At 40.8% G+C, this 23,071-nt stretch overlaps 1 protein-coding gene across 4 annotated transcripts; it reads right to left on the bottom strand.

Moving 5' to 3' along the window:
- Positions 1 to 3,793: 3,793 nt before the first annotated feature.
- LOC120541202 (tumor necrosis factor ligand superfamily member 6-like) lies at positions 3,794 to 22,146 on the bottom strand. Of its 4 annotated transcripts, none has more exons than XR_005635964.1 (4): positions 21,909 to 22,146; positions 13,665 to 13,716; positions 6,128 to 7,285; positions 3,794 to 4,736 (listed from the first exon to the last, which is right to left on the bottom strand). XR_005635964.1 is itself a non-coding variant. In XM_039772623.1 (3 exons), the coding sequence occupies exons 1-3, from the start codon at positions 22,056 to 22,058 to the stop codon at positions 6,888 to 6,890; spliced, it is 600 nt and encodes a 199-aa protein (XP_039628557.1). In that variant the 5' UTR covers positions 22,059 to 22,146; the 3' UTR covers positions 6,050 to 6,887. The 4 variants fall into 4 exon arrangements, 1 of the variants encoding a protein (XP_039628557.1); XR_005635965.1 differs by having other exon boundaries at positions 6,368 to 7,285; XR_005635966.1 differs by having other exon boundaries at positions 6,430 to 7,285.
- Between the last annotated feature and the right edge of the window lie 925 nt (positions 22,147 to 23,071).

The following is a 23,071-nucleotide window of genomic DNA, read 5'->3' as shown; positions in this document are numbered from 1 at the left end:
ACCAAACTGAGTTGTACGACTTTGGAAAATACAGAAGTCCGCCAGACGTCCCAGAGAAAGACAGGGTGAATTTTGGTTTACTGTAAATTGATTTTTTTTTTTTAATTATGATGACACATTTATGACCTTCGTCCTCTGAAGACAGTTTCAGCTGTTGATGTCATGCCACCTACCACAATCCAGTAACAGAATAAACTTGATCATCTTGCATCTCCAGCCCTGCATGTAACCCCAATGCCAATCCCTGGTACCCTCGTGTGTCTGAGCCTCTGCTGGCCGCGTGCCCATAAATACTTTGACAATGCGTTAGATGGCTAGCCATGCTTTGGTGGGATGGTTGTCCAGAAACGAGTAATTTTATTACATTAGAGATTAGGAACCTGAAAAAACAGAGAGAAAAGACAAAGGAAACTCGTGGGAAGCTTCAGAGACGCAGCCATGTCAACAGGGAAAAAAAAATTCTCCATTAGTTTAGAAAAGTGGTGGCCGTGGGCTTACTGTGGTGGGTCAACCATCTGAGAAGTAAAATTACTGAGAAACGGGGCAAGAGGAACCATCGGGTCTCGCGTCCTCTCATCTTAGGATGGTTTGATGCCAAATCAGGGGGAAGAGCCCGTCACTGCACACAGCTTCATGATGCGACTGCCGGGCACAAGAGTCAAAGCCACAGGTAATGTGGTCACAAAGAGGGGCTTGTGACATCCCAACCGTGAATCGAAGCCAACATCTCCAGGTTGGCAATCAGTCTGCACTCAACACCACATGTCACACACCCAGGCCAAAGGGTCACCTTCCAGTAAGCAGTACCACCCCTAAACAAGATGGGGCGCTGACACTAACAGCCTCGTCTCTCCTGCCCCTTGAGGGCACTGAAGCAAAGGAAGCCCTGCCTCTTCCTGAAGGTGGTGCCTCAAGCCGATGCCAACCTAATCCAGAATCGGTAAGTTTGCTGTCCCAGAGAGGAGGCCTGTATTCTGTAAAAGGCGTGGATATTTCCATTGCCCTTCATCATTCCCCATTAATTGTTGCCTGGTTGGCACCCCAAGCATTTGGTTTTGTCCTGCCCCTTCCTTCATAATGACCAAGAGAAGCTGTGTTCACACAAAGGGTTGCAAAATGATGAATGGATTAAACACATGCCATTCGCTGGCAGTAGCAGTTTCAATAAATCTAATGAATATCCCAATCGGATTATTAAAGTTTACCTAATCTAATAATCCCGTTTTAAAATTTCTATCAGTGCCATAGAGAATCGGACAGCCTGAATTGTACGTCCACTGGGCCTCGCTCTCCTTCTGCAGACCAACTGGGCTCAGACCCTGGCACACCACCAGCACTCTCCTACAAGTCGGGTTTGGGGCGGAGGGGCCGTCGAGTTGCACTTTAACACTGTGGGCTCCTCGTCCCATACGTGTACCGACAAGTCAACCACAGAGGATCCTCTTTGTTGGGCGAAAACAACCGTGGGCAGTTTCATGCAAAAATATATATATATATATATAAAAAAACAAAAAAACTTTCCTCTCTTGTTTGCCGCACTGAGCGCTGCCTGGGATTTTCCCCACAACACAACATGGCTTAGGATGTGCGTAAGAGCAACACGTTTGACAAATGAGGCTTTGCAAAAAAAAAAGTAAATCAAATTAGGCTGGCTTCTTACGAGGTCATTGAAAGCAGTTTGAGTTCCTTCATCGCGAGTGCCGCTCAGCCCTCTCACCTCAGTTTTGCCAACAGAAGGTCAAGTCTTTCACTTGCGGCACATCACACCTGTATGGGTGCCAGTCATTAAAAGGCCAACCGCCAGGACGAGGAAGACTACATCACGACGTGCGCCATCTGGACGCGGCTGACTTTTGATGGCCTCTCCTAAGAAGCCCGACGTGGCAACAAAACTGGACCTTAAGAGTGGGAAAGTGAGCAGTGGTCACACAAGGGGCACTTGACAGGTTTAAATGGGCGATCTGCGGATGAAAAGAACATTTCTAAAGACTGGCGCAAGGAAATGGAGGACACACTCCAACCTTTGAGCACCCTGTGCTAAACAAGTCACCCTGAATAAGGAGGCCATTGAATGTTACCAACCAACAGGCACCTTTTAAAATGCAATGGAAGTTGACAGCATGTGACAAAAACAGGGGCAGAGAACCTGGCCATTAAATTCACATATCATCAGGTTAAAGAAGTTCACTGCTGTGAGGAAAAAGAAAACCAGAAGTCTGAAAAATAAGAAAAATCACACAAGTGACACAACAAGAGAGCCTTAATAGTGTGCTTTATTCAGTAAGAAAAGTTCATTAAATAGAGGATACACAAAAATAAAAAAAAAAAAAAAAACCAAAAAACGGATAAAAAGCAGACAATGGAATGGCATTACTGACCTCATACAGATTAACTGCTCAAAACTATTAAGCAATAAGTATCCTTTATTATGAAGAGCTATACACTATACAGAAAAACCTCTGATTATACTGTGCACATATTATACACAGCCAGGAATAAACATAAATAGTACACGCATGAGACCACCGATACATCAGTGGATCACCCTCTGGGCGCATCCGAGACATGCAGTACCACTCCAGGATGAGAGGGGGTGCTGGCGCTAATCATGTCCTCTTGCATTCCCACCACAAAGTCACCCAGTAAGGGCAGCAGGCTCTGCTCCTTCTGGTTTTCCTGCCTATAAAATCAGAGGGTCACTCTGATCACAGCATACTGTGGGACGGAGCCCCCCTAGGTCGCGACTTTCCAAAGGAACGGCCCACTATGCCCTCCTCGGCTCTCTATTTCCAGCTCTTTGGATTTCTGGCCCGCACCATGCAGCACTCGTTTTACACTCGGCTCATTGTCGATTAAAAGGAGATGACCAGGTTGACGCCCCAACATTTATCATGTGGACGTCTTGGAGCTCACTCGGCCACAGTGGCTGTAAAAAGTGACTCAAACTCTTTAAACAAATTCAGCTTATTGGTTAGCTTTTGAAAATTACAAGAGTCTCAAAATGAAGGTTTAGATTGTACAAAAAAAAAAAAAAGCACTTTTGCTGTTCTAAAGTTCGCCCGTCAGACCTTTTATTACACAATAAGTTGAGTGCACATTAAAAATGTTTCAAATCTTAATGCTGGGGAAACTTCAAAGACAATAAAACCTCACAACTGCAAACTGCACTAAGGACGTCAAAGTCATGCAAAAAGGCAATTTGCCCACAGGGACTAACAAAGGACTGTATAGGGGGGTCCAGATCTAATTATGCAATTTTCATTACGCTATAACTTAAGTTTATTACATAGAAAAATCACCCGAAAAATCCCAGACCACCGAGAAGTGTGCAAACGGACGACATGAAGAATCGCCTCCACGCCGAACTGGAATGGTCCCCACATAAATCAAAGTCATCCAGACGATCTGGGTCCCAGTTGGCACCCCATTCCCCGACTCCTGTCATACCCTTGACCGATGATACAAATCTCAAAGGTAACTGATGAGCTGCTTCATCCAAATCCGTGGTATGGAGGACCACAGCTTATTCCATTTGCGATTTCTCTCTAACTGGGCACAGTCAAAGCCACTGGTGAAGACTGAACTGGCAGTCTTGTGCTTTACAGTCCTGCGCCTGGCTGGTTTGGAGATAGTGTTACAATACATTTAAGTTATTGAAACTAAAGGTTTATTACAATAAGTGCTGCTTGAAAAACCATCTTAAATTAAAAAGGTTTACTTAATAAATAGGCCGTTACACTTACTAAATTAGGCACACATTCTTTAAAAAAAAAAAAAAAGTACAAATCCTAAACAGAGGAAAACTAATAAAAATAGTTCATGAATTTAAAATTATACAACAGAAATCAAAAACACAAAGAAATACTTTAGAAGTGGGGTAAATGTTGCACATTATAGGATAAAATATCAAATAAGGCTCGTTTTAAGTTTTAAAAGCCCAGCAAAAACAGATTATGAATGTGCAAATACATATACAAATAAATACATTGAAATATATTACAAAATTTATACAATTTATATGAAGGCAAAAAGGTATACAAATTTTTGGTCCAGCCACCATGAAATTGCACCTTTGCAAAATATGTTAAAACAACAACTTTACACAAAAAGACATAAAATAAATACGACTGCAAATCGTGGCCAACAGCTCACTCCTTCAGACGGTACGTGGGGCTGACAGCATCTGCCCTCCTACAGCAGCTCACGGCGAAGATCTCGCTGACGGCCATGCAAATGTCATTTTAAGGTTTAATGGTGTATAAGCTACTGGTGCGTGGCATCATAAAAACTGAAGTACAAACTGACGCTCAGCCTGCCGTGTGCCACAGGGTTACGTAATCTGGTTTGTTCCTGCCCAGCAGGATTAAGGACAAAAGGGAAGGAAGCCCACAACAGCTTTTAAGAAGCAAGAAAAGCAGACAAGTACTAAAAGTGAAATGAATTATGAAGTGCAACAAACTGTAAATCCTGCTTTGGAAGACAAGATTTTTTTTTTTTTTAAATGTGTACTTCGAAATGACACTAAATTAACAAAATCAATGTTATACCACACACCAGAAGGGCACCAGCTCGCTTTAAAGACATCCAGTCAACGTCCTACTTATCTGGGAGGCAAGCATCCATGTGCTCATGTCACTGCAAGGACAAGCTGATTCAAGTTAATGCAGCAGTTCCTGTGACACAGAATGGCATCGCCAGCACTCCACATCAGTGTCATGCTGCAGTGGCATCCAGAGCTAGGAAAAAAAAAAAAAACCCTAAGAGCCTGCCAGTAATAAAGTGAAAATTACACCAAAAACCACAAGAACACTTCTTCAGTTGGTATGACAATTCATTTTTTCCCTCCCATATCTAACTTTTAAGTCAAATAAATTACGCTATATCATAAGTACAAGATTACAAAAGAGGGCACTAAAAATAAAACATTCCATTTTGAAAAACTTGTAATTGGACACATGGCTCAAAAAAAAAAAAAAAGTCAATTTCTGCCATTGTCGATACATTCGTTATTGCTTATATTGTTATAGTCGGATGTCAAACTCAAACTAAATCAAAAAAGAGGATAAAGAACACACAACCAGAATAAACTTTGACATTTCAACTCGCTCATCTCTTACGACAGACCACCCATACACACCACCTCAGCCCCGGCATGCAGTTAGAAGACTCCAAACTTGACGATCCCAGCTCATTCAAGGAGCCTAACCCTAACCCTCCATTGTTGTTATGTTTTAAGAAAATCCACAAAATGAAATACAAAAATGAAATAAATCATATTACTGTAAACCACTGTTGTGAAAATGGATTCTGGAGGGCCATGGAGGCCACTGGTTTTTGTTCCAGCTACTTTTAATTAGCAGTCGATTACTATTACTAATTGAAATGACTTCAATTTCAAATGTTAAATCAACACACTTTAAGATTCATAACCCTCATCTTTTTCATCTTACTCAGCAGCCAAACGGTAATGAAATTCTTAGTAGGCACTTGAAACTCTGTGGTTTGAGCACCACATTCTTCAAGGCGTGTTAGATTTTATTTTATATACATACACACATACATTTTAAAAAACATGCTTATATTAAGTTAAAGTTAAGTCTGTCATACATCAATTGTAAAAAAACAAAAGTACGAGTGCTTTTGCTAAGATTAAGAAGTGTTTTTTGAATGTTGATTGATGAAAAGTGCCCACGCTTTTATTTCACGAGTGATGTATGAGACTTACTTTTTAGTACACTTTTCAACTTTATATAAATACTTTTTAAAAACCATATATATAATAAATATATATTTATTTATGTATTATTTTCAACTTTTTAGTCTTGGGTTTAGTATTATTTAGTAATCAATATTTTAACACTTCAATATTTCTATTCATTACTAGTGCCATCTATTGGTGAAATCTAACTATTCTTCATATGAAAATTTCATTTCTTAATTACCATGAATTGATCAATTAGTGAGAATGATTATTGATTCATGTATTGCCATCAGAAGTAAGTAAGTGTGCAAAATTTCAAGTCATTTGGACAACAGGAAGTAGGTTAAATATTGATTACAAGATTTGTACCAGACGACAAACAGGTGAAGTTAAAAAAAGCATGGTAATAAAATAAAAACCAATCACCTCTAGAATCAGAATTGGCAGCTTTACCTCCGAGAGTAGAGGACACACTGGTGCCCAGTGCCACATTTGTACCCTGCTGGGAAGGGCTGTGGCTCTTCACTCACCTATTCAATGTCATCAGTCCACAAGCAGATGTAAATCTCATATAGAACAATTCTACACATTAAGATAATATTCAATAAATATATGAATAGCACAGAAAGGCTGCTAAACTGGAAGATGCATAAATATAAAGCTTACAATTTGTCATTAGGTGATAGGACAATGTAACCACCTCAGAGCATGATAGGACTGATAATTACCAATTTTTAGAAACATGGATCACATAAATATTCATTATAAAAAGAAAGCCATTTAAACAAAGTCACATGAAAAGCTCCGACAGGAAACTCTCTGCCTAACAAATACTTTAAAGGTTGATGTCACGAACATCAGTATGTTAGTTTTGTAGGTTTTTAAAGATCTTTGGGAGTTCAGATTGTACAGCAAGTCCGCATCAAGAGAGCCTGAATAGCAAATGCTAAGCCTCAGCTTGTGTCATGTTGATTAGTAAGCCAAGACGCAGACTGCATTGTCTTCAAAGACAGAGTGATTGTACTCCAGCATCAAACAGACATTGGCATGACAACACCAGATTCTGTCCATGTCCTCCAGCATACAGCACAAGTAAATCCTGGTGTTGGAGCGAGATGTGGGGAGGGCTTCAGGACACAGACAGACAGAGAGAGAGACAGAGAGAGAATAAAAATCCAAAAAAACATTACACTTCCTTCAGCATATAAATGCCAAAATATGTCTCAGAATCGTTTGAGTCTATTTTAGCGGGTGGATAACAATTAACATAAACTAAGTCTCCAGCATTAAGTAGAAACTGGCCGCCGATATACCCCGAGGTAGAAGCTTGGTGTGGACCACCATCTATGATGTCAACCGTTAGAAGAAGAGATTCATCCGTTTCATCACTTCCATCCATCCGTTTCACTTTTATAAAGTGTCTGGAAGTATTGCTCTCGTTTCCAGTTGTATTCTTCACCAAGCTGATTTTTGTGTACAGGTAATAAAGGCCATCCTTTGGAATCTGTAAGCTGTCATTTATTAGGTTCACGTTTGATAACATCCCAGGTTTCTGCTTCCATGAAATCTTTTCTTTAACCTCCCTAAAAAAAAAAAAAAAAAAAAAAAAAAAAAAAAGAGAAAAGCATTTTTACAATGCATGTCATCACAAATAACCAATTAAGTGTTATTTACTTCAGCAAGCTTCCAACATGCAAAACTAATCAGTTAAAAATAATCAGAAATTCTACACAGTTTGTCATTGTCCCCAAGCATCTATATTTCATGCAGAATTAGTTTTAGTGTCACAGTCCTATGAACAGCACTACGATGAAATGGTGAAAGTGACATAACTTACATGCAGGGCCCGCACCACCATTAAGGTGAATTAGGCATTCGTGAAGGGTGCAGGATCAGAACAGGGGAAACCCAGCTGCACAGGTTATCTACTGAACAGTCAGTTGGCACAGTGGCACTGCTTACATGACATTTTCCCACTCACTTAATACAATTCAGAGTCATGGCAGGGCTGGCAGGAGCCTATCCTGAGAGTGTGCGCCTCAAGGCAGGAAACAACCCTAAAAGGGACGCCAGACCAAGGTGGGGTAGGACCGCACACACACTAGGCTAATTTAGAGTCTGCACATGGAGAATTTACAAAACTTCCTAAGGATATGGACCATTGGCACTGTGCAAAACCAGAAGCCATAATGCAACAGTGCTAACCACTGCACTACCCTGACACCCAAAAACAAAGACAAAATTTACCTCTGGAATAATGAAGTCTACCAAACTGAATCCAAAACAAATTCAAATATTCATGAAATACTTGCAGAAGTGAAAGTATGTTCTCAACCTTGCATTTCTCTCGATTATTAAAAAAATCCTGTGAGATTGAAGGACTAGGAGACGATACACGATCTTCACATTACAATCACAGAAGACACTTAAAAGACCTGCGAGATGAAAGAGAATGGCCACCAAGCATCTCACGGAGACCGTAAACATGAAACTTTGTGCCAAGAGATTGACCCAGAAATGTCTCGCGGGGACATAGAACATGAGACCCTAAGACACGCCCTACTTACAAGCAATATCAAATAAGACCACAAAGAGAAAAACCATCGCTCGTGTAAATGCTTTGACCACACACAGATCCAGGACCCTCAGCGCATATAAAGTGTAAGGACAAAACGTTATAAATGAAATGTTGACAACTAAACGAAGAAGAAAGAGCAGTGCGGAAAAAGAGTGACCCAAAAGCGTTGGAAAATGAATAATCAAGGTGTAAATGCAGACAATAAGGAAAGTAATAATCAGCCTGGAACAAGTGGAATGGTGTTTGGGCGAAACGCATTCAAATCGGGCTCAGAATTAAAAGACAAACAGTAAAAGACAAAGTAGAACTTCATAAAAACGTTGGCGCGATACACATGCACAGTAGGTTAGAGATTATGAAAGCAGTGAAATTCAAAAGGCTCAAAAAAAAAAAAAAAAAGCTGCGATACAAATGCAGAGAAAAATCAAAAACACGCCTTTTGATTTCCGGCTAATCAAAGTTACAAGCGTCTGTGAAAATGTAAATAAACGGTGTGCTGGGGGCAAAACATGTCTCTTTGCCGGTCTGTGTTGGGGGTTAGGGTGGCTGTACGCTCCCGGGCGCCACAACAGACCGAACACTCTGTACAACAAGGACTTCTTACAGCGCGAAGTAAACTGTAGTGAGACTAAACAGACATCACAGCTGGCCCGCCACTCTTAAGCGCTGAAATACCAATTTTGGTGTTCTTTATATCAACAGCGCAGAAAGCTGTGCTGTGTGGTTTTAGGGACCCCAGATGTACCTGCAGCTTGAGGAGTTTTAACATTTAAAAGGGAGTTTCACATCATCCTCCAGGACAGAGATGACACTCAGCAGGTCATGGAGCACAAAAGGGTACAACTCACACCTTTAGTTTGAAAGAGACATGTTGGCAGCAACTGTCAAGGCATCAGTGACCAACACAAAGAATGCAAGCTGGATGTATTGGTCCCGTGTGTAGATTGGTAAGCTTTTCTAGTTTAAAGGGTTTACACAGATAGCCATTAATTTTTGTGCAAATGTCTGTAGCACCAACTTAGGTTTTATTATCAATCAGGGTTAGGAGTTATGATGAGGAAATAAAATTATTGTATAAACTCAACAATTTAGTTTTTTCTGGGTGAAGTTCATGGAAAAACAGTTGTACACACTTTGAGACATTAAAACATAGGCCTCTTCAGAGAGACACAATGTAGCTCTGTATAAATGGACCTGCTTCTAGCCTGGTGCTCTTCTCATCATTGCCAGCTTATGTTGTAAACAGGAAAAAGGACAGAGCTGACGACATACCTGCTTCACAGAAATGAGAAATCGAGTAAGAGTTGTCCGACACTTGCATGTCGATGAATGAACTTGGGCCCCAGGACATGCAAGTCAGGTAAATAAGACCAGTAGGAGCGAGTGTGGGACCCCATCCAAGGCGGACTCCTGTCTGATGCTCAACATATTGGAGAAGTTGGTTAAAAGAAGGCATGGACTGCTGGGTGGCCAACTTCAGACAAGTCCATTACAGGAGAGATGCAAAGTCTCTGTTGCTTTATTAGGACTGTACTTGGTGCCGTATTAAATCAACATTAATTTCAAGTTTATTTCTAATCACTGCACTTCAAGTCACAACAATAGTAGCTCATCACTTGTTGGACACATCATCTCACACTCAGAGTGCTGTGGATTTTTTCTACATTCATTGGTTGAACACTCATTTGTTGAATTTCTCTAGCCCTAGATTCTGAATCTATTAGTTTAATATTTACTTTTGTTATGAATTATTTTCTACCATTTTCACTACATTGATTTAGGTTTGTAGCTACTGTATTTTGTCTTCCCATTTTTGGACCTGCCCCTTGTTTGGCCGAGTGCCCTTAGAGATTGTGACATACATTAATGACACGACTGGTTTAAAATATCACCCATGAGATAATTTCCCTATTCAAGTTTACAGTTTCCAAAAAAAAAAAATCTTTGATGCTTTTTTTTGTGGCGACACTTTGCTTAGTTTCTTTTTGGTTCTGACTCTTGCCTGCGGCATTGTGTGGTCGAGTTTATGGCTTTGACCCTTTGCCAACTCTGACAATACCTCTTCTACCAGTTTTCCTTCAAAGAAAATCCTGTACCACTTGCTCTATCAGTACACAAGGCACACAGGAATCAGGCATTTATATTTTAATTAATTCCACCATGGAACAAAAGTGCCAACAATGAGTCGTTTTTATCTCCTTGATGGATTAACAGGATTCTTTACTTAAACAGTCCCATATGCTTTAATTTAATAAATGGTATGATTCCTGCAATCCTGCACTAAAATTCAAGGCTTAAGTAAGGAGACCACAATATGCAACATGTGGTGGTGAATGGCAGGTACAAATGTAACCCGAAAAGGCCACATCATTAAAATATATATGTCTTTACAACTGTTTTTACAAGAATTACCTTTCACCTCCTGCAAGTCCAGCCTGCTCATATTTGCACTAAAATGACCGTTTAGAATCCTGCAGCATTGATTTTTCATCTTTTAATTATGCATACAGTATATCACCTTGTATTCAGATATCCATAAAACATATCCAAAAGAACGGCCTTTACTAATGTCAAGTTTCATATTCATTTCTATCGACATCTTAAATGTACGGGGGCAGAAGGGCACTTTTCCATATTTTACTCTATTTTCATGGTTGCACACAAACAATGAGGCAACACTAAATGATGACAGCAAAAACTTTTTTTTTTTTTTTGCTATTTTCTTTAATACACACACATTTGTGTATATCATATTTCATTTTGGTGCCTGAGCAGACTTTTGTTTTAAGGCAAGAGAGCACAATGACATGAACACCTCCTCAGTATTTGACACTTTTATATGATATTGACTTGTCATGTTTTCCGTAATTAGTAAACGGATTCTTTCTAATGCAGACGACCCATCTTTTAGTAATCGAGCCTACTTATCCAGTTACAGGGGTACAAGGAGGCCAAAGTATTCAATGGACACATTCAACTTTGTTTAGCCAGCCAGCAAAAAGGGTAGGTATCTTGAAAAACCCTAACACAATTCCTTCCTAATACAGTGGATGGAATTCAGTTGGGCTTTTCAAGGGAAAAAAACAACATTAACAGCAATGAATGTGGCTCATCATTTTTAAGAGTTTCAGCTTCTCTGGAAGAAAGGCAGGAGGGCATCCAAGTTCCACACTTGCAGTTTCACTTCCCTTCTACACAAACACTGCTTTAGGTAGCTGATCATTTTTAAATTTTCCTTGTTTGCCTTTTTTAATAATCAAAATTTAAGAACTGTAAACACCTGGTTGGTCCAGGATTTCCAAAATTATTTTAGCATTCAACAGTTAATGCATCCATCACAGTATGTAGCAGATGCCTACTTTAACAGGTCGCAGACAGGAAAGATTGCATGAAGCAAGACTGTCAAATTGTGAAAGCTTTGGAACAGCCGAGGTCATAAATTATGTGCAGAAAATGCACAATAATTAAACCTTTACAGAGGGTTAAAGTTGTACAAAGTATATGGTAATGAGTGTACAGGTAGCACTAACCCTTTAAAGAAGAGTATGCATCAGCAAGCCATAATCCTTTTTCGGCCTGTCCGTTACTGCAACAAAGGCCAGATGATCACAAGTATGAGTGTTGAGACAAAAATCAAAAGGCAAAAGGATGTAGCCAATTTTTTTTTTAATCTATATATAAAAAATACAAATAAATGCGTTTACCTACTAATTTCAATATAGGATAATCCACATTACACCTTTACTGGCTTCTTTACAATCCTATTAGTAGTTTGCAAGAGAAGACTCCTATTTTTTTGTGGTCCTCATTGATTAATCTGCTGATGTTTCAACAACTCTATAAATCACTATCAACATTTCAAGACCACCAACTCTGCTTCACAAGGAGAACTTTGTCGTCTCTTTTTAAAAAGCCCTCATATTCCCATATAGAATAATTTACCAGATAAACATTCCAAATACAGTAGCTATCTGCAGCTAGGCAGATTAGTTATAAAACCTAGTAAAGCCTCCATAACATACAGTATTTAGAGTATATTTTTATTATTTTGTTGGCCAGGCCACCCAGATCTTTTCTGTATTAGAAAGGTTTTCCAGAATAGCTGATTTAGTAAAAGATAACCCCAATCTATGTATTCTTGGAATCTGGGATTTCCACTTTTATGCAGAGCCTAACGATATCCATTTTCCAGATCAGGGGGGAGAGAGGGGGAGAGAGAGAGAGAGAGAGAGAGAGGGAGAGAGGGGGGAGAGAGAGAGAGAGAGAGAGTTGGTAGGGACGGACGGATGGATATATAAAACAGATTAATTTTACTATAGTTGGCAGGGATAGAGAGAGATAGCGTAGTTGGCAGGATTAGATAGCTATATGGGTGGCATGATGTCATCTTCCACCCCACATGGGGACTGCACATTCTGTGTGTCTGTGGGCTTTCCACAGGATACTAAGATATTCTTTGCAAATCCCAAACATGGTCAGCTTAGATCAAGCAGCGACCCCATATTGGTTGTGTGCTGGTGTGTCTGTGCCCTGCTGCTCCACCATTCAGGGCTGGTTCTCACCCAATGCCTGAATGTTGGGAATAGGCCCCAGCCATTACGACAAACTACTGTACATTAAGTAGGTCTGAGAATATGTATGGAACAATAACCTGTCGACTATGAAGTCTGGCTTTTTTTATAAACTATTAAAATTCAAGAAAGCCTGTTGGTTTTATCTTAGCTTTGGTGCAAAGTTTTAAATGGCTTTTTTCCAGGGCTGTGGAGTCGATAGATAAATCCTTCAACTCAGACTCCTCTGTATTTAATATACTAATGTACAGTATTTTTCCCAGTTGATTGAAGGAAGGCAACATCCATGTCCTTTAACCACAGAACTACTGGCTAGGAAGCCGACTCTCCACTGTATTAGCCAGTTTGAACAAAAGGCAAGAACCCCTGAACACACATCAGGCCATAGCACACACCTCCAACTCCATCATTACACTTGTTTACACTAACATGAACTTGTTAATTTTATTTTAGATCTAATGTGTTTAATATGTACCATAATCCAGATTACAATGTATGAATGTCAGGTTGTATAATAGCTCAGCTGAACAGCACACTAGTAGTAACAGCTATGCACTGGGCTTTATTCTTACATCAGACAAGTACTTCATTATGACTATTTCTTTGTGAAATGGGCCATTTGAACTTGCTGTATCCCCCAATTACAATTTAAATTTAGTAGGAGGAGTCGGAACATTTTTGCCGACCCCAACTCCAGGTACCCAAAATTGTCTCCGAATCGGACTTCACAGCCCTGCTTTCTATTGCCTTTTAGGATATTTCATAAAGGTGTTAAAACAAGCTCATGGAACAACCACTGCATTTGAAAACCTACCTTTCCTCCCTTCAGTAAAAAATCCACTTGGCAAGTCAGATTTCACAGATATCTAAGAACAAAAAAAACAAAAAAAAAAAAAAAAAACAAACGATTACAATAAATAATTCATGCTAAACCATAGTAATTGTGAACTGATTAAAACAAAATGCATTCTGTCTCTAAGGAAAGAGGACTTGCATTTTAACATTTTACAATATAATTATTAGGCACACACAATACGTTTGGCTTTTATGCTCTCTCTCTTCATTTAACTATAAGGTTTCTCTTCAAATGACTTGATGATTCACATTTTTTTTTTTTTTAGTTTCACTTCCATTCTCTGGAGTGAAACCAAATGAGACCTCAGCAGGAAAGCCAGAGTAAACTTTTCAGTCCTTGCCACATAAAGTGTCACTTACAACCACAATCAGTTTTCATTTCAGAAGTGTACCTAATCATAAAACTTTCACTCCTTTTTGTTTTGCAAACACCCCAATCAACATTTTTCCACTCAGGTGAGATAGAAAAAAAAAAAAACCCACACAAGAAAAAACAAGATTTTAAAATCAACAGGAGCAAAGGTTTGAAAAAATAAAATGCCTGAAAAAAAAAAAAAAAAAGAAAAAAAATGTAAAAATAAGCTTCAGATTCAGGACAAAAAAAAAAAAAAAGCCACATCACCATGAATGCAGTGGATTGCGACTGCAGTTGAAAAGTTGAAAAGACCGTTTTCCAGCTGTTTCTTCAATTAGAAGAAAGTCTGGAACCACAAAATGTTAAGGGGATGGAAGTTTCCCGACACACACATCGCTCCTGGTGCTTACAAAGACATCAAGTAATTGAGTCATAAGAAGCCTTGGCGCAAGTACAGCTCTCCAACATCTAAACAAATTAGCTAGCGAGTGTAGCTCGGATGATAAAACTGCAGAGGTATGCACTTTGACCAAAATATGGAAGCACTTACTAGAACTGTGGACCCTGAAGTTTGCACATGCCCTTACATGTTACACATCGACACTGCTGGTCGTGCTGAAATAAAGGCGGTGTAAATTCACAGGAGCAACTCTGGTTTATGAAGGGAGAACTTGTATGCCCAGAAGTTCTACTGCTTTAATGAACGGTTCCTCAACATTCCAACAGTGTCCACCATATTAATATGGTGGTGAGATGTAAAGGTACCATAAAAAGAATCTCCACAAATACCACTATTTATTAAATGATTATAGATCTGCGGTGGGCAGGTTTGTTTCCTGCCTTGCGCCCTGTATTGGCAAGAATTGGCTCCAGCAGACCCCCCGTGACCCTGTGTTAGGATATAGCGGGCTGGATAATGGATGGATGGATTATAGAGGTCTTACTAAAGTGGGTGAAGAGAGCATTCAGGAAGTTGCAGTAGGATGACAAATTCAACAATTTAAAAAAGGTCCACATTTTTAACTTCTCCCCAAAGACGTGTGCTCCTTTGGAATGGAAAGTGCGACAGACCACTGCAAGCGGAGAATGCAATCTTCATCACCTGCGAGAGGAGCACGTCAATACATACTGCATATCTGTGTGTGCACAATGAAAAACTTTCAACTTTTTCTATTTTGAGAAGAACAGCAATGCGGCAAAACGAAAACGGATCTGAAGACGCCCCCAGAGGTCCGAAAAACAGATTCTTCATCTTTTGATGCCCAAAGGGGACTGGGCGGTCTTGTGGTCTGGAATCCCTACAGATTTTATTTTTTTTCTCCAGTCTCTGGAGTTTTTTTTTGTTTTTCTGTCCACCCTGGCCATCAGACCTTACTTATTCTATGTTAATTAATGTTGACTTATTGTTTTCTTATTGTGTCTGATTTTTCTATTCTTCATTTTGTAAAGCACTTTGAGTTACTGTGTGTATGAAAATGTGCTCTATAAATAAATGTTGTTGTTGTTGTTGAAAGGAAATGGAAGAAAACTCACAGGCAGGATGGAAATTTAAAAAAGACAGGGCCCAAGCAATGGGATAAGGAAGGAAGATCAGCCCACCGTGCGTCCCCGAATTCATGTTATACAACACAGTCGGGAGTGAAGAAAACACTCTTAAAATGGAGATGCGTGGCTAAGACATCTGGGCAAGTGGCAAGTTATTTCTTGTACAACCAATAATCCAAAAAAAGTTGGGACAGCATGAAAAAAAATAAAATAAAAAAATAAAATCAAAAAGGGGTGATTTGTAAATTCCTATTCAACCTGTACCATACTGAAAAACACTTTGTTGCTGTATTTCACAATGTGCCACACCGGTCTGCCTGCAGTCCTGTACCCGCACTCTCTGCACAGGCAAGCTTGGACTTGTAATCTGGGCAGATGGTGGTTTTCCATTGTCCTGTTGGAAAATGCAGGGACATCCCTGGAAAAGATGGCGGTGGGATGACGACACATATTGCTGTAGAATTTGTACACATCTTTCAGCGTTAATGGTGCCCTCACAGATGTGCAAGTTAACAATGCCATGGGCAGCGAACACACCTATGCCGTGACAGATGGTAGCTTTTGGATCAGCTTGGATGATTCTTATCTTGTGCTGTGTTCTCCAGGCCAAACACTGTTTTTCCTAAAAACTATCTGTAATGGTGACCCATCAGACCACAAAGCAAGATTTCCACTCTTCTACTTTCCATCTCCGATGATGGCAGAGCCCAGAGACGTCAGCGGGACTTCTGGACTGTGTTGTCATGCGGCTTCTACTTTGTGTAGGAAAGCCTAATTAACTTCTGTGAACGCAAACGGCAAATGGTGCTGCCCGACTAAGTTTTACAGATGCTGCCCTGAATCCTGGTCATTATATTAAATTACAGACGTGACAGTTTAAGACAGTAATGTCTGATGTTCATGCAAAAAATTCAGAAGTGCTTTTTTAGCCTTGCCCTGAACTCACTGAAATTAGACTGGATACCTTGAACCTTTAAAATATCTTTGGGGGAAAATGTTCTCAACGTGCTGGACTATTCGGTGATGCACCGGCTGGATTGGCACGCCTCAACCCACTGTTGCTCTTGAAGGAGTGCAGCTCCTTATACACCACTGTAGGATTACCTGGCCTGTTTGACATTAACTGCTTCTCGTCAGTTTATTTTAACTCGTCAGCTCATTATTCGCTCTAAACCACAACTCTCAAGTTTTTTGGAATGTGTTGCAGGCATCAATTTCAGAATAAAACAAAACACATTTGATTAGGTAAAACATGATATACCTCGTCTTTATATGGGTAAAGAAGATTCACAAATCAGCCCTTTGTTTTTATTAGCATTGTCAGTACTGCCACAAAGACATGGAACAAGATGATCCGGTAGGGCAACCCCTAACTGGAGCAGCTGAAAGACGATGACCATACTGCCACAACACTTTAGTAATCACGGCTAATGTGTTGAATGTCACACTTCACTTGAGAATCCTACAGGGACAGAATAAGCAAACTATACAGTGAGATGTAAAACTGCTGGCGAGGAGGGAGTTAAACAAAATTTTCATCACAGCTTTAAAAAACGCAGAATATTCAACAGTACAGCACATTTAATCTTCCATCCTGATACAATGCAGTGCAGTGCAGAGCTGAAAGGGTTCAAATCCCTCAGTCAGTCATTCAGTGTGTGAAGTTGGCACATTCTCTGCATGTCCACTTGGGCTTCGCCAGGCTGCTCTGGTTATCTTTTCACAATCCCAAAGTTAAATGGCAGCTCCAGTTTAGATTTTGTACGTGTGTGTGTGTGTGTGTGTGTGCACGCGCCCACTGATGGGCTGGCTGCCTCGTATGGTCAGAATTTATCCATGCAAAACTGAATCCATGACCCTAATCAGAATTAAATGGGTTTGAGAAAACATTTATAAATACTATAAAAACTACAATGTGATCTGGGTAGTATGGCGTTCGGACTTGAAACTCCAGCTGTGGACTCAAATTCCAGTATGGACACGGTCACTTCAGATTGTGCTCTAATGGGCACCAGACACGTAGCCGATTGTACCTCAAATGTTTAAAGTCACCTTGGATATAAGGAGGGCGCAGTGGGTAGCACTGCTGCCTCGTAGTTAAGAGACCCTTAAGGGTTTGGACTGTGGGAGAACATGCAAACTCCACGCAGGAAACAAAGACATGGAGGTCAGGCGCATTGGCAATTCTAAATTGTCTCTAGTGTGTGCTTGGTGGGTGTGTGCGTGTGCCCTGCGGTGGGCTGGCGCCCTGCCTGGGTTTGGTTTCTTACCTTGCGCCCTGTGTTGGCTGGGATTGGCTCCAGCAGACCCCCATGTGACCATGTAGTTAGGATATAGCGGGTTGGATAATAAGTAAATAATCTTTAGCCAAAAAGTTTGAAAATTACATATAAACAGCATTGTTTAACAATTGTTTAACAATTATATTTGCCTTTAAACCAAGGAATGAAAAAAAAAAAAAAAAAAAAAGACTGAAAGGCAGATTAGGGATATCGACTACAGCGGCAGACACTTTATGATGTGGCTTTTTATAAACCAAACCAACCTCCCGATTCCAAAAGGGTAAGCAAAACAAACAAAAGGAAGCAAGACAGTGTGCAGTGACAATGAAGAGTGTAAAGCAGCTTTCATTTCTGCTTGATGAAGTGAACTTCGGCCATTCAGCTCTCTCTAAAGTGTGAGTAACAATGGAGTAACGTGTATTTTGATTAGAGAACCACAATCCTTTAGGTTTTGAGACAGGGACTTGTTTCGGACGTCTGAAGAATAAGACGAGTAAACCGAATCTACCAAACTCAAATGACTGATGGTGCTCCACATCCCTCACCCTTCAGCAGAGGGTCAAAGGAGAGCAGTAAAGCGTGATGCGCCGGGAGACAACAGTTTCTAGACATATGAAGTATGAAACATGGTAACACTTGGGTGCCTTTTAACTTCTAGTTTTCAATTTTGATTTTAACTTGGAAGATGAGCATTGCACTTTATTTCAATTAGCATAGGAGCCTTGAAGTATTTCATAAAGTTAAAGGGCATCAATAAATCCTATAACAGGACACCAATTCAGACAAAAGCAGATACACAAAGAAGGAAATCTGATGTAATGTCCAGTGTATTGGAAAAGCTTTCGGCAACAACAAAGCAAAAAAAAAAATCAAGACAAGAAGTTAAGAAACCCGCATTGTGATCCCACATACAAGATTAAAACAATTACCAGCATTAATTGAGTGTTGAACTTTGAGTAAAGCAAGCCTTGCATCTGTTGAGCAGCTTATATTTAGAAAATGAAGAAACAAGCCGTTAATGATGCAAACTCTTTTCTCCTCAAAAGAACACATGCTGTTTAAAGGAATGCTGCTGCTTATTTAGGATATGCCAAAAAACATTTCTAGTGAGTTGAAAGGTTTACTTCAGTTGTCTAAAAGAAGGGAGGATTGCACCAATTAGATGTGCAACACACTCAAAGCTTAAGACCCTGTAGATAATTTGTTATAAAACATGGCACGGTATTAAAGCAGAATCTTTATCGGCCGCCTACTGCCATTTACCATCATTGCCTGCAAGCCCTTCAGAACGATGTTACTGTTTGTTTATTATGGTCAGAGTGCTGAGAAAGCAGAACAAAAGCCACCTGACTGTCAACTTCCTGTTAGACTTAAGATGCAACATTTTCATGCATGCTCTAACAAAACATTTCTAGAAGGAATTGTGTAAATGAAGTCATAGTTTCTTTGTAGAGCGGACTGAAATGCATACATGAGCAGGCAGCAGACAGACAGCCTGCAAAACACAAGTAACAAACAGAAAAGGTTCACATCATGAATACACCTTACATCTGGTTAAACGCTGAACTCTTGGCACTTGTTAAAAAAAAAAACAATGGTTTGAGAGAATTGAAATATGACCTGGTCAAACATGCAAAACCAAAGAAACCTGTTTCATGCTCCCATGTGTAGGTCTAAACAATGTTAAAATAGCAGCAAAGAAAACTCGCTCCAGTGCCACCAGGTCAGATGAAGCACGATGATCCTGTCAATATACGCACACAGCTGCTATGATCAAAAAAACTCCGCTTAACACCACACATTTTGTTCAAGACACGGCACACATCCTGCTTAAATGTCGATCTGCATATCCGCCAAAACAAAGGAAGCACAAGACTTTTTCAGCAGATTGCTCTTAGTAGGTTGAAGGGGCTCCAGTAAATGGTGCATGTAGGAGGAAAGGGGGCATCACTTCTGATGAACAGCGTGGATGCGGCAGGGAGGGAGGTGTAACAGTTTAATGTTTGATCTTTAACTCGATAAGATTAAATGCTGTATTACATGTAAACCTACTAAATGGTGTCACTATCCTCATTGAATTTGCACAGGGAATATCTTGATAAGGGGCGGCACGGTGGTAGCGCTGCTGCCTCGCAGTTAGGAGACCCGGGTTCGCTTCGCAGGTCCTCCCGGCGTGGAGTTTGCATGTTCTCCCCGTGTCTGCGTGGGTTTCCTCCCACAGTCCAAAGACATGCAGGTTAGGTGGATTGGCGATTCTAAATTGGCCCTAGTGTGGGCTTTGTGTGTTTGTGTGTGTCCTGCGGTGGGTTGGCACCCTGTGTTGGCTGGGATTGGCTCCAGCAGACCCCCATGACCCTATGTTCGGATTCAGAGGGTTAGAAAATGGATGGATGGAATATCTTGATAAGCAGACTTACGGAAATGGTGGCACTGGAGGAACCTTGAAGAGGAAATATATTGAAAAATGTCACTTCACTAAGAGCAGACATGCATTATACAGTAAGGGTCACAAACTAGAGCGGAGGACCTGCTCACCAAAAAGTGTGTCAAGTGGTCCCTTAATAACAGAAGCCAAGCAGTGCAACCATCACTGGAAAGGCTTTACCCTTAATTGAAATTAATTAGAATGTTTTATTCAGACTAAATTTGATGCTGGATTCAGAGAACTGGCTAAAATATATAATGTGTCTTGGAACATTAGTACATAGAAAACACTATTGAAGGTTTTGTTATGAGCAAATCATTCTGCACTACTCAACCTGCACTTCCAGAAGAGTAAAAGCTGGAAATGGAGGTGCTTCTTTGAAGTGCATTACGAGGCACTTGTTGCTGTGCATCAACAAGAATTGAGGACACCGTTGGTGTACATTTCCAACAAGCGGTTTCTTCCTACAGACAACCATAGATGCGTGGAATAAACAAACTTGTAGATCGCACTTTGGAGTCTTTCAAAGCTGTACTTGAGGTTAATTTTGCTAAATAATGTTATCTGGTCGATTGTCTTGTTTGATTGAAAACCGTTTTAATAATAAAAAAAAAAAAAAAAAAAAAACACACAAAACGTACAGCAAGTATATAGGAGAAGTGGCGACAGTGGCTGAGAAGGGGTTATTACACATGTCTAAATACATATGAATTTATTATATTGTTACATTGTTAACCTTTTAAAGGCTAAGCAACGGAGGCTTCGGAGTTCTAACCTTCCCACTGACCTGTTATTTTCACAGATGTAATGTGCACCGGACTTCTTCCCCAACTAAGGAATTTATACTTACACATATGCAGAGATACGTCCCGTACACGATCAAAACATACATGAAAAATCATAGAAATACACACATATGCTACTTAATCACACCTATGTACAGTGCTTATTAAACGAACACAAACCCAAATACATTCGCCCACACGTATACCCGGCACACAAATTCCGTTCTCCGTAGTATTAAAGCCAGGCTTCTACTAGAAAAGTCGCTGCTTTTGAGATTAAACACATCCATTCATCACAGCCTTCGTATATCGTATAAATATAACCGTGCTGCACGGTAAAGTTAAAAAGGGTGAGTTAACGCAGCTAATCGGTCCTCTCCGTTACTACTGCCCGGGATACGCGTCGACCTCCCAATCTCGGCAGAGAGAAAAACACTTTACAATAGTAGCCCATCCGCTCTTAAAAAGTGATAACTTGGGACGTTCACATTAGGCAAGTATTAAAAACGGGGGTCGGCACCGAAGGTTCCCGTCGTTTTGGCCAAACTGAACTTTCCCGTCTCGTTCGCCCAAGCATCCTAAAAGGTACACTTGGCTGCGCACGTGCGCTTTTTCCGTCGGTCCTCCTTTTCTAAAGTGAGCGGCCACCGGTCGATAGCTCAATGCCCTCCGATCCACACGTCACTCGCGGTTTCTTTCTTAAAGCACATTTAACTCTACAACCCCACAACAGACTTGTGAAATCTTTACTTGCATCTCAAGTGCGCGGCTACACAGTGAAATGACCGCAAACTTGTCCCTCGTCTCTTACCTGCGGATACACGACAGCGAAGAAGACCGCCAACGTGAGGATCTGTAGGGTCGACAGCAGCACGACCCAGAAGAGCAGGCAGTGGACCAGTCGCCCTTGATTGGAAGAAACACCCTGTTGCGCCGGCTCCTTGCCGTTCAAAACTGTCATGATTATTCGGCAGAAAAATTTGCAGAGCACTTATCCCTCCCGTTCGCTATCCCCGTTTACAACTCCTGACTGGCAATTAAATGGCATTTATATGGCACCTCCCACAGAGGTGGGTTGCAATCTGTCAGTCCGCGCGCACGTGGTTCTGAAGCGAAGGCTGTAGTGTGTACGCACGCACGCACGCACGCGCGTGCGTAGGCGGACAGGCGGGAGCGCGCGGAAGGGAAGGCGGGAAAGCGAGCAAGCGAGCGTGTGTCGACTCGAGCGCTTGGGAAACTGCCGGCGACTTAAGAGTCAAACCCTGACATATCACCTCGGTACAACGCTGTACTCACAGAGGTAACTGGCGACGGACGGTCGGAGGATTTCACTTCTGTTTAAAAGGAGACATACATTGTGTTTCATCCATCTGCATCATCCCAATTTACATTCTGAGTGAGGGATCAAGGATACGCTGGCCAGGTGTCATGTCGACTTTCGGGAAGAGTACGAAGAGGAGTGGTGCACCGTGGGCCGGCCACCTGGGCGCATGATTCGCGATAACCCTTTCACTTAAGACTATCAGATCTCTTATGTAGTGCCCTTCATACAATGTAAGGTAAGCGATGCCCTGTACGTACAGAGAAGCAAGTGTAGCCCTTTGTCTCAAGGGTAAGAAACGGCAAGAAAACAAAAAAAAAAATGACCTACTGCAAGGGGGCCCCCAGTTTGTTGGGTAATGAGCGCCAAGCCCCGGACATGCACTTAATCCAGCACTACAAACAGGCAGCCACATTGGTAAAACTCTTAACAGTTTGGGGCATTTATGAATGTGGGAATGTTAGACTGTCCTTTAAAAAGGGAGTGGTTGGTTAATTGAAGAAAAGAGCTATTATCTTGCAAAGTCAGAGAGGCTGACTAAATATTCTTTAACTTCAAAGTGTTCAGTATTAAATATTTGTTTGCAGACTTTCCTTCATGCTCACTAACCATTGGGTGCCAAGTGGTTATTTGTTTGACGCCTTACTTTGCGA

This window comes from Polypterus senegalus, chromosome 12 (genome assembly GCF_016835505.1).
Source record: "Polypterus senegalus isolate Bchr_013 chromosome 12, ASM1683550v1, whole genome shotgun sequence".
Taxonomy (NCBI): Eukaryota; Metazoa; Chordata; class Cladistia; order Polypteriformes; family Polypteridae; genus Polypterus; species Polypterus senegalus.
This window is presented reverse-complemented; position numbering and strand designations above follow the sequence as displayed.

Bases quoted from the DNA above. Each gene is read 5' to 3' on its own strand.
- LOC120541202 (XM_039772623.1), bottom strand. From the start codon at position 22,058: ATGACAGTTTTGAACGGCAAGGAGCCGGCGCAACAGGGTGTTTCTTCC. The intron at 13,717-21,908 runs GTAAGAGACGAG...TTTTGTTCTTAG, and splicing joins TCGCTGTCGTGTATCCGCAG to ATATCTGTGAAATCTGACTT. The intron at 7,285-13,663 runs TAGGTTTTCAAA...TTTTTTTTTTAG, and splicing joins TTTACTGAAGGGAGGAAAGG to GGAGGTTAAAGAAAAGATTT.